Source organism: Ziziphus jujuba, chromosome 2 (assembly GCF_031755915.1).
Source record: "Ziziphus jujuba cultivar Dongzao chromosome 2, ASM3175591v1".
Classification (NCBI taxonomy): Eukaryota; Viridiplantae; Streptophyta; class Magnoliopsida; order Rosales; family Rhamnaceae; genus Ziziphus; species Ziziphus jujuba.
Window position 1 is genome coordinate 7,512,633 of NC_083380.1, and position 14,872 is coordinate 7,527,504.

General features: G+C 36.2%; 5 protein-coding genes across 5 annotated transcripts; 2 read left to right on the top strand and 3 right to left on the bottom strand.

Moving 5' to 3' along the window:
* Nucleotides 1-252: 252 nt before the first annotated feature.
* On the top strand, nt 253-2,378 carry LOC107417451 (acyl-CoA--sterol O-acyltransferase 1-like). The gene has a single exon (XM_060814269.1). It carries the CDS (start codon nt 743-745, stop codon nt 2,030-2,032), a length of 1,290 nt encoding a protein of 429 aa, XP_060670252.1. The 5' UTR covers nt 253-742; the 3' UTR covers nt 2,033-2,378.
* A 416-nt stretch (nt 2,379-2,794) lies between these two features.
* LOC107417470 (acyl-CoA--sterol O-acyltransferase 1) lies at nt 2,795-4,668 on the top strand. The gene has a single exon (XM_016026077.4). It carries the CDS (start codon nt 3,062-3,064, stop codon nt 4,211-4,213), a length of 1,152 nt encoding a protein of 383 aa, XP_015881563.3. The 5' UTR covers nt 2,795-3,061; the 3' UTR covers nt 4,214-4,668.
* Nucleotides 4,669-5,887: 1,219 nt separating this feature from the next.
* On the bottom strand, nt 5,888-10,932 carry LOC107417468 (putative disease resistance protein RGA4). The gene is made up of 3 exons (XM_016026074.4): nt 10,410-10,932; nt 7,391-10,312; nt 5,888-6,006 (listed from the first exon to the last, which is right to left on the bottom strand). The coding sequence occupies exons 2-3, from the start codon at nt 10,164-10,166 to the stop codon at nt 6,002-6,004; spliced, it is 2,781 nt and encodes a 926-aa protein (XP_015881560.4). The 5' UTR covers nt 10,167-10,312; nt 10,410-10,932; the 3' UTR covers nt 5,888-6,001.
* Nucleotides 10,289-10,721, bottom strand: LOC132800702 (putative disease resistance protein RGA4). Its single transcript, XM_060814930.1, has 2 exons — nt 10,410-10,721; nt 10,289-10,312 (listed from the first exon to the last, which is right to left on the bottom strand). Exons 1-2 carry the CDS (start codon nt 10,719-10,721, stop codon nt 10,289-10,291), a joined length of 336 nt encoding a protein of 111 aa, XP_060670913.1.
* Nucleotides 10,933-11,297: 365 nt separating the features above from the next.
* LOC132800493 (pheophytinase, chloroplastic-like) lies at nt 11,298-14,514 on the bottom strand. Its single transcript, XM_060814268.1, has 6 exons — nt 14,142-14,514; nt 13,013-13,781; nt 12,558-12,784; nt 12,103-12,294; nt 11,860-12,016; nt 11,298-11,686 (listed from the first exon to the last, which is right to left on the bottom strand). The coding sequence occupies exons 2-6, from the start codon at nt 13,763-13,765 to the stop codon at nt 11,447-11,449; spliced, it is 1,569 nt and encodes a 522-aa protein (XP_060670251.1). The 5' UTR covers nt 13,766-13,781; nt 14,142-14,514; the 3' UTR covers nt 11,298-11,446.
* Nucleotides 14,515-14,872: the final 358 nt, after the last annotated feature.

Genomic DNA, 14,872 nt, shown 5'->3' on the forward strand with positions numbered 1-14,872 from the left:
ATAGAACTAAAAAACAAAATGTTCTCTATTATGATAAAAAGTGATATATCTATATCTATATAGATCAAAATTTTAAGTCTGAAACATTAAAGGATGTTAAAAAAGGACTGCATAAACTAACTAGTGAACTAAGAGAACACTAGATAGTTTTTAAAGTGCACCAGAAAAAGAGAAATAGACCCATAAATAGTTTAGAAAATGCATACCAAACAATATTCCATCTATTAAAAATAAAAATTTCCAAAGTGTACAGTTTACTTAATTAATTATTGATTTACACATCTACATCACCTTCGATCTTATATATCTTTTTGTCAATTTAATTTGGAAGGATATGTATAAATGTTTATACTTTCGAGTTCAACATATGGCAAATCTCATTAAATAGATACATAACACATGGGAGTCACATGCTATATATCCCATTTTCTACACTTTGCGTGCACACAAATTGAAAAACATATTCTCAGCAAAAAAAAAAAAAAAAAAAAAGAAAAAGAAAAAGAAAATAATGTTGCAGAACATAAACATTGAAGTCATAATATTAAGGTTGGTGTTAGCCTGTTGCCTCTGGTATTCCAAAATCATCACCGTCTAGTCCATTTTCATTCACTCAGTAAATCCTATTAAGATCATACTCTGATTATGCATGGTTTGTATTTTTATTTATTTATTTATTTATTTTTGGGTGATTAGGCATGGCTTGTAATTACATGATAGAGATTATATAAAATATAAGTGGATGGTGGTTTCTCTAGGTGGAGTTGACGATCTACACTTAAACTTTTATAACAAAATCCTCCATCTCCATCTTTCTTTTCCAGAAACTGGACAAAGAATAAAAATGGAAGGCGAATTCAACAACTTCATGATGGTATGGTTCTCAGTTTTAGTATCTTTATCATATTGCTATGGTGTTGCTAAACTAGTCCCAGTAGGTATTCCAAGACTCTTCTTTATCTTCCCAATTGTCATCCTCTTTTTCCTTCTACCTCTCAAGCTCTCCACCATTCATCTTGGTGGTGGAACTGCTTTCTTCATTACATGGCTTGGAAGCTTCAAGCTTTTACTATTCATTTTTGGTAAAGGTCCTCTAGCTTTAGATCCATCAATGTCTCTAGGAAAATTTCTAGCTATTGCTTGCTTACCAATTGAGATCCGACAAAACCCATCTCCAAATTTACATCCAAATAGAGAAAACAGAGAAATCCCACCTCCAAAACCATTGAAGAGACCTGAAAAAATCCAACTTGGAATAAAAAACCCATCTTTGCCAAATCCAAATCAGAATGGCAAAATCAAAGAAAACCCACCTCAGAAATCAGGCTCTAAATCACCACTATTGGTTTATGCAATGAAAGGTTTACTCCTGGCTGTTCTAGTCCATGCGCTGGGTTACAAAGAACATTTCCATCAAAAAGTGATCTTGGCCCTCAATTGCCTCCTGATTTACATCCTCCTTGAAATTTTGCTATCCACAGTGGCCTTCACTGTTCGAGTTCTGCTTGGATTAGAAATCGAACCCCATTTTAACGACCCATTGCTCTCGACCTCTCTCCAAGACTTCTGGGGAAAAAGGTGGAATCTCATGGTCTCCCGCGTACTCCGTCCGACCGTGTACGAACCCATCATCAGTTTCTCCGAGCTTTTCATTGGTCGTGAATGGGCCCCATTGCCCGCTATAATGGGAACTTTCTTGGTGTCTGGTCTGATGCACGAGCTGATTTTCTATTACATGGGGCGTGTCAGACCAACCTGGGAGGTCACGTGGTTCTTTTTCCTCCATGGACTTTGTTTGGCGGTCGAGATCGTTTTGAAGAAGAAGTTGGTATTAGTGTTTCCCGGCAGGTGGAGGTTGCCTTGGATGATCCCGACGGTTTTGACTCTTGGTTTTTTGATGGAAACCTGCTATTGGCTGTTTTTTCCTCAGTTCCTTCGGTGTAATGCTGACGTTAGAATCATTCAAGAGTATGCTGATTTTGGTGCTTTTTTGAAGAGTATAAGTCAAAAGTTTGCATCTTTGGTCAGATAATCCAACGGTTTGTATTCTAGTTGATAGTCAAAATTGATGGTCCATTCATTGTGCTCGGTTTTCCAGGAGAAATCACGTGGAAAACTATGCTGAAAGATGTGAAACCAGCGAAAATGCAGAGGAATTTCTCTTTTGCTTTTTCTTTTTTTCTTTTTTTTTTTTTTAAATTAAGAATTTCTTTGTGATGGATTAGGAATTTCCATTTAGGTTGTTAGAAAAGCTTGTATGATTCTAATTTGAGAGAATTTTTAAGTATTAATCACTGAGTTCCAAAAGAAATGTTCTTTGCAAGAAAATAATTGATGAAAAGAAAATATTCTTGTTATATGATCCTGAAGTAATTTTAATTCAAGCTGTTTAAGCATTTCTTTTTATTATTATTTATTTTCATATGCTTTTGATTGAGCTTCGCTGTTTGGCATATAGAAAATCATTAAAATAAACATATACATGATTTGACATGTTTTAATTTTTTGTGAAAATTTCCACCCATTAAAGAAGACCAAATTAAAGTTGGAAGCACGCCAAAACAAGCTCAAAATATTTTAGCAATTAATTAAGGCAGCCGGTTGTTCTCAAATATTCAAATCATAATTCATTGAAAATCTTATACTTCTTATTGGTTTATTAGCAAGACACATGTCCATTTCCCAATGGTAACTGGTAGAAGATGGAAATTATATTAAAATCTTGTATAAAACTTTTTTATATAGCTTGGATGGTCAGATTGAATGCCCAGAGAGACAAATAAGTCAAAGCTTAATTAGAACTTAATCATGATATAACAAAACAAATAAAATAAACCAATTCCGAGAATAATTGACACCCTGTTCATTTATGAGTTGTCAACAAAAAATGGCTCAACATAGTTCTACAATGTCTCTTTTTTTTAGGCTCTTGAATGACTTCAGGTCAACCCCTTTTTTTAACTTTCACCATTAGCCGTACATGGTGATGGTATTGGTCATCCTTTAGGCTCCTCACAGAAAAAAGATCCGAAGGCAAAGAGAAGAGCAAGATTGGAGGCAAATGGAGGGTGAGATTCGCAACTTCGTGAGGGTATGGTTATTGATCTTTATCTCTCTCTGTTACTGCTATGCAACTGGTAAAGCAGTGTCCAAAGGTCCTGTTAGATTTCTGTTTATTATACCAGTTATATTCCTCTTTCTCTACCTTCCTCTTAAACTCTTCACCTTGCACCTTGGAGGAATGACAGCATTTTTTATTGCTTGGCTTGCCAATTTCAAGCTCTTGCTTTTTGCATTTGGTAAAGGTCCTTTGTCTTCTGATCCTTCTATGTCTCTCGGACGGTTTATTGCTGTTGCTTGCTTTCCAATCAAGATTCAGCATAACCCTTCTAAAACAGTCTTAGAGAAATCAAAAAATGACCAAAATGGAGCAAAATCACATTCCACACAGCAATCACATCTAAACGGAAATAACAGAGAAAATTTGCCTCTTGAAGTGCCTCAACAAGGCCAAAAATCCCTTTTGAATTATGCAGTAAAGGGTCTTTTATTGGCCATGTTGGTTCGAGTTTATGATTACAGTGACTATATGCATCCAAAGGTCTTACTTGTTCTCTATGCCATCCACATATATTTCCTTCTTGAACTCGTCCTAGCCATGGTTGCAGCCTTGACTCGAACCCTGCTAGGACTAGAACTTGAGCCGCAATTTAATGAGCCTTACCTCTCCACCTCGTTGCAAGACTTCTGGGGTAGAAGATGGAACCTTATGGTCAGCGGTATCCTAAGGCCAACAGTATATAAACCTGTACTGAATCTCTCGTCATGTGCCATTGGCCGGAAGTGGGCTTCAGTCCCGGCGATAATGGCAACTTTTGTGGTGTCTGCTATCATGCATGAACTCATGTTTTACTACTTGGGGCGTGCCAAGCCAACTTGGGAGATCACCTGTTTCTTCCTTCTTCATGGATTGTGTTTAGTAGTTGAGGTTGTTTTGAAGAAGGCAGTACCAAAGGGAAAGTTTCAATTACCGAGAATGATCTCCCGGAGTTTGACATTATCATTTGTGATGGTGACGTGTTTTTGGCAATTTTTCCCTCAGTTACTTCGTTGCAGAGCTGATGCTCGGATGCATGAAGAGTATGCGGTGCTAGGCAACTTCATGAAGAATATTAGTCGTACCTTTGTTTCTAGAAACTTGCAAGCTCTGTAGTCAGTTATTTATTGTTCCGCATTTGATCAATTTTATATGGATGTTTGATTTGCATTTTTGTCACCCAAAGTGTAAAAGCATAGTTTGATGAAGAGTACTTATATTGTTTCTGTATAAGAATTGGACTAATACATCAGCCAAGCAATTGAAGCAATGAAGATCGAGCTCTTTTGTAAGTGCAACTTTTCTCTGTTAGTTGATGATGTTATGCTTTTATTGTTTATTTGTATAGTCATTGAGAGAAATGCCAGAATGCCTAACAATAAATTCAGAAATTAGTAATATGGAAATTCTGGCATTTGTTGTCCAATTCAGTACTAAAAATTTAGTGGAGAAGAATTGTGAGAATGTCATTGCAGGGCACAGGGAATAATAAGTTGTTCTAGCTTTGGTCTGGCAATTGCTATGCCTATGTGGTATTACTTGATTTGTAAGAGGTTTTTGCTGTTTGGTTCTTTGCTCTCTGTTGGAGATGGTTTTTTACATAAGCATTTGTAAAATGTATATCCTTTATTTTTCATGAACATTTTCTTGGTAGAGCTATAACAAAATTCAACAATTCATAGAATTACTTAATACAAGAGCCGTATATTATCCCAAAAGAAAGAGCAAAAAGAAAAAGTTAAAGGGCCAAAAAGAAGTTAAAAGGCAATACTAATGAAAAAAATGGCAGTATATTACTTTTGTAAAGAGAAATGGTACATTTTGGGTAGACCTCATCAAAGGCACCGAACCAATCATATGTTACAATATTCACCAAATAATTATACAACAATTTGATACTTTTGATCACAGTCTTGTTGATACTACAGGGTTTAAGCTTGCTGAGATATGAAATCTTGATATCAGAGAGGATTGAGATGCCAGTCAATTTCTAAGTGAGCACAATCAAATGAACCTTTAACTTTATTTAAAGCTGCTTGCCTGTGTTGTAGCAATAGAACTGAGCACTCTTCTACCTGCTTTTCATCGTCGTTTTTCTTCTTCTGGGGCAACTTTCTTGAGAAACTTTTCCATTTTGATTCAAACACAGAAGCTATGAACAAGAGATACAACAAAAAGGGAAAAAAACAGAACTTTATCATGGAATAATTGGTATAGCATAAATAGCAGGCTTTTCATTGTTATTGATAGCATAGCTACATTATGTTTTCCAAATACTAGAATGAGGATGCTCCGTTAGGCAACTCAACATTCAGTTCCTAAAGATGAAGTAATTCAACTATGACCATATGGCAACATTAGCAGTCGAAAATTTAAGGAATAAAATTACTTCTTTTAAAGCAATTCCAACAAAAGCAATGAAAATTAAGAAACTTCTCCAAGTGGTTTGGCGATAAGTCAAAAAAATTTACAGCTGATTTTAATTAGACTAGCACTAGATACTACAATGGTTTTCCAATTTGCAAACGATTAGTACAACATGGACGAGTTGATGAGATTCGAAGGATTAGGACAATTATGAAGAATCAAACTTCTAAATTAGAAGTCCTGGAGTGGAAAAAAGTCAAAAAATAAGTTCTCTTATTAAATGCAGCCAGGAGCTAACACAAACACACACATTATAGATATTTTCGGTTTTATCATCAAAAGTTTAGAATTTTGCTAAAACCATTCAGAAATCTGTTAGTGTGGAAACAAAGGATTAAAGACCTGATTTTTCTTTGACAGGTTTCAAGAAAATACCTTCACTTCTGTCCTGAAAGCCTTGAATAAAGCAGGCACAAATCCATGGCCTTCCAGCACGGGATGCTTTTGCCCCACCTTTAAGTTCACCATTATGTTGTTTTAAACTGAATGAAAACATGACCTAGATTTCATAACTTTGGTTCATCTATGGATGAAATATCCAAGCATAATAACACTAATTCATATTTCATAAGGAAGAAATAATAAATAGGAAATAAACTGTGAGTAAACATGTTAAAATTCATAACGAAGATATACCGAAAAACTCCAGAAGAACCAAAAATGCAGCCTACAGAGGACCTTATGACAGCTACCAAAAATTTCCAAAAACAACACAAACACCAATTCTAATTCTCTCCAACACAAAAAATTCAATTGATAATTAACTGCTCTAGCTAATCAAAACTAGACAAAATACAATTAACAAAAACTGCTCTCCATCATAAGTTGTTCTGACCCAAATGAACATTTATGAATCAGAAGAAACGAAGACCCATCTAAATATTTGCCAAAAATTTCTCAAAAGGGCTAATCTCCAGGTAAAAATATGTAAGAAACGGAATGGTATACCGGCGAGAGAAATTGGTGGTGACGCCAACGTAGGTCTTGATGGGTGCATTGGTGGAAAGAATCAGATACGCAGACCACGAGCTCGAATCTGAACCAAGACTCGATTTTTCTTCTGCTTTTCTTCTTGTTGATGATAACAAGTATGATGATGATGATGATGATGATGATGATGATGACAATGGTAGGGATAGTGATGATTTGGAAAGGTTGGATTTGGGTTTTGGGTGTTTTATGGAAGGGAATGTGGCAGAGAGCTTGCTCATCATTTTTTGGTAATTCTTTATTTTGTTTCAAGTTAAAAAGCCGCTAATGTATGTTGCTTTGGTGTCTACTTTCTAATTTTAGAAGTACGTATAAATGTCAACAAAACACACACACACACACACATATATATATATATATATATTTTTTTTTATGTATTTGCTTATGTTATTTCTTATGGATCTTCTATAAATATTTGTTCTTTTCAAGATTTTCTTTTCTTTCTAAAAAAAAATATTTGTTTTTAGGTAACCAGTACTTTAAAAAAAAAAAAAAAAAAAAAAAAAAGGTAATGTGTAAACTTATAGTAACATGGATGGCTGTTCATCTACACTGCTTAGCAGAAACCATAAAAAACAAAACATCAAGGGAAAAGGGTGAAGCTATTACATAAGCGCTGCAAGAATAAGCTAATTATCAAAACCAGCTCAACTAAAATACAAGATTGTGGAATTCTGAGGAAAATAAAACAGATAAAGAAGTTGGACAAGGGTTTGATTTTCATTCATTGGATTGTGTGGAAGGTTTTTATCACATAAGAGAATAAATTTTCTAGTCCCAAATGAAAAATCATGATTTTTTCATTTTCTGCAAACTGAATGAAATAGCTGCTTTTTTTTTTAACTTTCTATACAGACACAAACTTTAGGTACTAACCAATGGCTTGAATGTATGGGCCATTGACCTTGATAAAAGGAATGTGTTGGATCTTGTACCAATCTGGACCTTTGTCCTTCTCCAAGTGTATCTCCAACTGAGGACAGCCCCATATTGACAAAAATTGAAGGGCAGTCAGGCCCTGCATTGACTCTGGTAGATAAAGTAAATTTTCACAATACCAAAGCTCCAGCTCTCTAAGTGAAACAAGGTTTCCCAACCACTCAGGCAGACTATCTACTTTTGGACAACTCCAGATATGCAGTGTTTGGAGGTTTGTAAATTGCTGCATGGTATATGGCAAGGCTGTTATATTTTCACAGTTTGAGAGTGAAAAATGCTGAAGAGATGTTAAGCCTTGTATTTCTTCTTCCGGCAATGAAAGTAGACCGTGGCACCTGTCTATAGCCAAGGACTTGAGAGCTTTGAGGACACCTAACTCTGATAAACATTTGATATTGGGGCAGTTGCTGATAGATAATGATTGAAGTAGAGAAAGACTATTGAGCTCGCCTGAAAAATTAACAAGCTTTGGACAGTCTTTAATTTCAAATGATAGGAGACCTGTTTTGTTACTCAGTAAACCTTGTGGCAAATCAACAAGTTCCTCAAATCCACCAAGTGTGATGTTTGAAGGGGATGTCATCTCTGTCACATTCATCAGTATATCTTCTCTGCAATATATGAGCTCTAAACACTCCATGGATGGAAGATTTGGCAAGTTGATAAACTCAGGTGCATCTTCAACTTTCAATTCTTTCAGGCAGGAAAGTATAACTCTTCCCTCTGCTGATGACCATCCCAATAGATTAGGCATGCTTTTCAGTGACAGTCTTTTTAGTGATACATCGTCAGCAACTCCGGTATTTTCTTTGGAATCACTGCAGAAGTACATTGTGGCATCCATTTCATCAATGGTGAGAAACTCAAGAAGAGGTAGCTTCCCTAGTGAAGGAAGCTGCACACACCTGCAACATTTGATCAAAGAGAGTTCCACAAGATTTGTGAGATAATGATTCATTAACCAACTGGGGAATTTCGAACCCATGTAGTTCTCAATGGTTAACTTCTTCAACTCACTGCTTGGTTGCAGGGCTTCAATAACACCATCTACATTTTCTCTTAAACTCACATCAGCAACATCCTCCCAGATGAACTTCAATGAATGGATGTGCCTTTTATCCTTCAAGTTCGCATCCTTCACAGATCCTACACCATTCCTGACGTTTTCCAGATTTGTAATCTTTAGCTCTCCGTGGAGGTCTAAGCTCTTCAATTCTGAAATGCCACATCCAATTTCTCTACCAACTATGAACGTTGGCAATGTTTTAAGGGAGGTGAGCTCTCCAATTCCATTCGGCAATTTGGACAATAAGCCACATCCATAGATGTTCAAATGCCTCAGGTTAATCAACTTTCTCAAGTCATCAGGTAGTTTTTCCAACCGAATGCATTGCAGGAGCAGCAGAGTTTCTAGATTATATAGACTGCAGATGGTGTCAGGTAACTTCTTAATATGACTATGAGATAAATTAAGGTACCTTAAATGTTTCAAGGCACCAACTGACTTGGACAGCTTCTTAATCCGGGTACTGCTTATGTCTAAAGCACGCAAGCATTTCATTCTCATGATCAAATTGTGTGGCACTTTTGCAATCTTTTGCTGTCCAAACAATAGGAGGAGAGAGCGCAGCTTCAAATTATCCCTTATAAACTTCATTTTTTTAGTCTCATTACAAAGTACTGATAAATGGCGCGTATCTGATGGAATAATTGGTTGCTGACAAACGTCCAGCATCAAGCAAGCATTACCTGCTACAGACTTTGCTAGATCATGAAGAAGATGGTGCATTTCACATTCAACTATGTCACCATTGCTGTCTTTGGCTGCATTTTGGAAGAAGGATCTGCACAGCAATTCATCGAAACATTCATTTGCGACTGCTTCAAGTTGTTTCCCTCGAGTTGGTTGAATAAATCCTTCTGCCATCCATAAATGAATGAGATTCTCCTTCTTTATCTTGTAGTCCTTTGGGAAAAGGGAACAGTATGCAAAACATTGTTTCAGATGTGAGGGTAGATTCCTGTAGCTTAATCTTAGCACAGGCAAAATCCCAACTTCTTCCCCCATAAATTTCCACATTTCACTGTTTCGAACATTTAACCAGTCATCCTTTCTTTTCAAAGCCAATGAGCTTCCAAGAGCCTTTGCTGCTAAAGGTACACCCTTGCACTTCCTTGCAATTTCTTTTCCAATTGCTATTAGATTTGAAGTCTCTTCTGGTTTTCCATTCTTGAATGCCCGTTTCTGAAACAACAACCAGCAATTCTCATCCGAAAGACCCTTTAAATGATAAGGGCTGACAGTTCCCATTATTAGTGCAACCTTTTCACTACGAGTTGTGACTAAAACTTTGCTTCCTACAGAACCATGCCTCATTGAGTTCTTCAATCTGTCCCATTTCTCATGGTCCTCATTCCATACATCGTCTAACACCAGTAGAAACCTTTTCCTTGTCATCAATTCTTGAACGCGCCGATGAATAGTTTCCATTTCAAGAAGATCACATCTGTTACCAGTTGCAGATTCAACAACTGCTTTCATGATCTTCTTAACATCAAACTCTTCAGACACACAAACCCAAATTCTTCTCTCGAAATGCTCCTCCACACTTTTGTCATTGTAGACCAATTTGGCCAGGGTTGTCTTTCCCAACCCACCCATGCCGACTATAGGAAAGACTGAAACATCTCCAGGATCATCAGAGAGATCCATAAGAAATGTTGTGATCTTCTCTTTCTCTTCATCTCTCCCGAATATTTCAGATGCATGCAAGTAAGAATCAGTTTGTAACCTTCCAGTTGATTCATTACCATGAACATTAAATAAATTCTCTCTCAAATGAAGTTTAAACCTTTCATCTGCAATTGTATTCAATATTTCAACTATATTGTTTAATTTTCTCTTCATTCTATAACGACAGAGAATTGGATTTGATTGGGAAAAGAAGTTGCGTACTATTTTTATGATGCAGCCCTGCGGATCATGGAACTCCATTTTGTGTTGTAGAGCTTCTGTCATGTACTCGTCCAACAAGTCATCTGCATCATATGCCACATCTTTGAGCTTTATCAGCCAATCTTTCACTGCTTTCTCCAGTATATTTCGATCTTCGGCATCTTCAAGGACAGAATGAATTGATGACAGTACACTGTGAAGCTTTCTCATCTCCTTCTTTGTTCCTTGCAAGAAACCATATTCATCAAAGATTTGAGAAGACAGTTTCTCAAATATCACTTGAAGGAGTGAAGAAAGAACTGCCTCTGCCATTGCAAGTTAGGAAAGAAGAGAAAAAATAAAAATAAAAAGACACTGATTTCTTAGCAGCACTTTCTACCGTAGAACGTACAAACAATCCCAAGAAACACTGATTTCTCTCCGACTTCAATCAAAACTTGGCAATTCGAGGGAAACTTTTTGTCAATGAGAAACTTCCTTCCAACCCCACTTCTTTTTCCCTCCCACCTCAGGAAAGACATATGTGCTTTTCCTGGAAAAGTCATCATTTACATGGTGCCACTATATAATAAACTAGGATATTTAGAAGCGCGTTTGACTTTTTAGGTACCATTATGATGGCGCTCCCACTACAAAGGCCACTTTTGTTAACGTTTATCACCAAAAAAAAAAAAAAAAAAAAAAAAAAAAAGCCACTTTTGTTTAAAAAAAAACTGCAGATTGAATATATGCATGTATGTGAAGGCAATTAATATTGGAATGATTCTATTTGAAGAAACATGATCTCAAAACCTGTTCTTTCTTTATGATATGGTAAGTAATATATTCCCGTTTTAACTTACATAAATATAATATTAAGATTTGTGAACCATTGAAGACCACACCGAGTTGGGTTTTAAACTTTGAAACATATACATTATCATTCAAAATAATATAAGCTATTGAATGATTCACTTCATATAATTATCAATCAAAGGATATAATACATTTTAAAAAAATCTACACTATCTTTGAAGAACTAACTGCCAACTTTGTTGTCAAGATTTCAATTGTACGTTCCCAAACCGAGATTTGACATAAGCACTAATCTGGTTCCAAAGTGAGAATTCTGATCCAAAGAAGTGTACGCTCACGGATTTTGCTGCTCCATCTCTGACAAATTCCAAGTCCTTGGTAATGTCAGACTGGACATTTGCTGAGTCATCAAGCAGAGGCAATGTGATTGAACCATGAGATTCTAGGTTTTTGATCCACCCACGCAATAAATAATTCACAACCTGTATGGAGGAAACAGAAAGTTATATCCATTGCATGTGAGGTAGTAAAGAACTTTGGCCACTATTTCAATGGGAGACTGAGTCCTGGTGACTATTCTCACAATCACAACATATGAACCACAGAATGGACAATTGAAGAAATTTGTGACTAAGAATGAGATAAAGTGGCATACCTCAGGAACTTCATCATGAGGGCAGTGACCAGCAGGGCTAATCTCATAATATGGAGCTTCAGGCACTCGGCGTTTCACCTGAAGGCCCCAAACAGGTCTCACCCAGGGGTCTTCTTTCCCATACATGAGAGAGATTGGCACATTGTTTTCTCGACATCTAGAAAATAAAAATGCAATGAACTCCTTTAATAAGAAGCAGTATGGTATGATAACTTTAGCAGTCTGAAATTTTGTATTAGGTACCTAGACAAAGCCTCCCAAAATGATAGTTGTCCTTTGGGAGCAAACATAATTGAGGCAAATGATGCAGCAGCAGCTGGATGACGTGTTGTCTCAAGTATCCGAGAAAACACATTATCAACCTTTGTCGAATGATCTGCATACACCTGCTTGAGTATCTCGGCAATGCTATTGGGATCACTTATTTTCTGCCAACTAAAAGCAATAGAAGAAAAATTAAATGGTTTTACTTGAAGAACACTGGGCATGCAGAACATAAATTGCAGATGTGGGAACTTCTTCATCATGATTTAAAGTTCAATGAAGCAAAACTAAACAGCATCAAGCATCTTGTAATAGCTTAGTTCTTAAAATGAATCAAGCAGAATTCCTATTGGCATGAAACTTATATCAAGTGGAGATATGGCTCCTAAAGAAAACAAAAACCATAGAATAACTAATCCACTAACAAAACTTACACAATTTCTGTGAGCTTTCTCACACGAGAAGGCAGAGGGAATGTTCCAGCCCATGGAAACAGTCTAGCAAGTCTTGGAGATTTGATTGAATTTGGTAAAAATCCCCAGAAAGGAGTTGCATTGAGCAACGTGACACCTTTAACCAAATGAGGGTTGCATGCTGCAAAATATAAAGCTACATATCCTCCTAGTGAGTTCCCTACAAGATAGACTGGTTCTCCAATGACCTGTGAAGAAAAACAAATCTGTTTAAACCACATTGTATATATACTAATTCCATGAAATCGGTTGTTGAAATCTAAAATTTTATGCTATACAAAAAAAATAATGACTAATTATTTGGCATATTTACACATGAGCTTTTACTTAAATAGAATTTTAAGGTATTATTTGTAAATTCCATTATATAATTGAAGAGGAAACAAAATTCAGGAGCTACTGAGACTAGTATGCACCTGTTCTATGAAGTATCGAACCTGATCCTGCCATAGATCCATAGAGTAAACAAGTTCACTTGCCCAAGGTTCAGTTTCATCTCCAAAGCCCCACGCTTGATCTTTCTTATCCGATGCAACCCCTTCCTTAGACATAGGAGTAGGGTCTTCAAATGGCAATGACATGCCCTGCCCTAGAAAATCAATTGCCCATACTCTATGATCCCGACCCAAATCCTTCAGTTGCTTGTCATAATGAAATGAACCAACACCAAAACCAGGAAGAAACAGTACTGGTGGAGAGGTTACATTTTCACACCCAGTTTTCTCATAATGGACATTGAATTTGGGCTTCCATTGCCAAAAGCAACTACGAATTGGAGCTGCAGATTCTCCACTGGATTCGTCCGGCAAACCCGGAATCAAAACCTTAGTTCCTGATTTCCCAGTTTCTGAGAGAGTTCTTGCATCCTCTTCCCCATCAATCACATAACCATTATAGCTTCCACTCAAGACCTTGGAATCAACGTGTTTATCACTTTGATGGGCATTTGATGACCCAAAACCTCCCTGGTGATTAGGGTTCCTTAAAAAAGACTGACCTAAATTGTGGAATCTCAAAGACCCATTAACACATTCAATCTTAGCAAACAAAATTCTGCCTTTCCTAAAAGTTTGAAGCTTGGATTTATTCGTATTTGAGCTTTTGGCCACTAATTTCCCTTTCAGATTTACATAACAGCATGGTGAAGAACTACAAGGAAGAATCTCCATTACCAGAATCTAAGCTCTGTAATGATCAACCATATGAAATGATCAGCAATAAGTTATCTTTACTTTCTCTTTAGTTACATAGCAATGATAGAAACCTAGTAACATCCAAAATTCTAACTTTTTTTTGTTCTACTCCAATTAAGCCGAAAGATAAAGAAAAGAGATCTTCTAAAACACAACTTATAAAGAACAATTCTCAAAACATATTAAGCTTAAAATTATACACGAATCAGCTTAATATCATGCTCAGTCGAAGATATTCACATGGAGTTTCTAATTCTAGCTCTTTTAAATCAAATAAAAAACATACCCATCCGCATAAACATAAAATTATACAATAAAAAATTTAACTTTCCTCTTTTTTCCTTTTGCTTACCTCAAAAATTCGAGGAAGAAAAAATCATTAGAGTCGTTGAAGGTTTCTGAGATTCCAGTCTTCTCCAAGTATGTAGAAGATTCTGACAAATCTACTGAGAAAGTCAGTTGCTTGAAAGCTTCTACCTTTCGAAACCAAAGAGGAAAAGAAACTGTTTCTTGTAAAGGAGTTAGAAAATATATATTTCTTGAAAATAAAAAATATGCCCTGTTTGTACAAAAAAACAAAATAGAAAGTGAAAAGAAAAATCCAGTCTTTTTTCACTTTTTTTTTTTATGCTTACAAAAAATATTTATTCCTTTAATAATCTGATTCATTAATTTTCAGATATTTGTTTTATATCAAGTCCAATCTCGGTTTACCAGATGCACAAGAAACGCTGAAGCAAAAAAATAAATGAATAAATGGCTACCAAAAATTGAAAAATGGAAAGAAAAAAAAAATGAAAAGAAAAAGAGAAAGAAAGAGGGAAAAACAAACTGTCAGAAACTTCCCTTGTCTCTTATAGACCAAACTACTTCCCCACGACAATGGTAGTCGGAGGGCGAAGATACACTACAACCAATGAATTTGTAATCTCACCAATGATCTTCTGACAGAAGATCTATGCAACTGGGCCCCACAGCTCTTTTCAAAGGATAAGAAATCTCTCATCCAGATTCCAAATCATCATCCATGTGAAAAGATTGTCTGATCTGACGTGGGGTTTTGTGGAGTTGACATATGGAGGG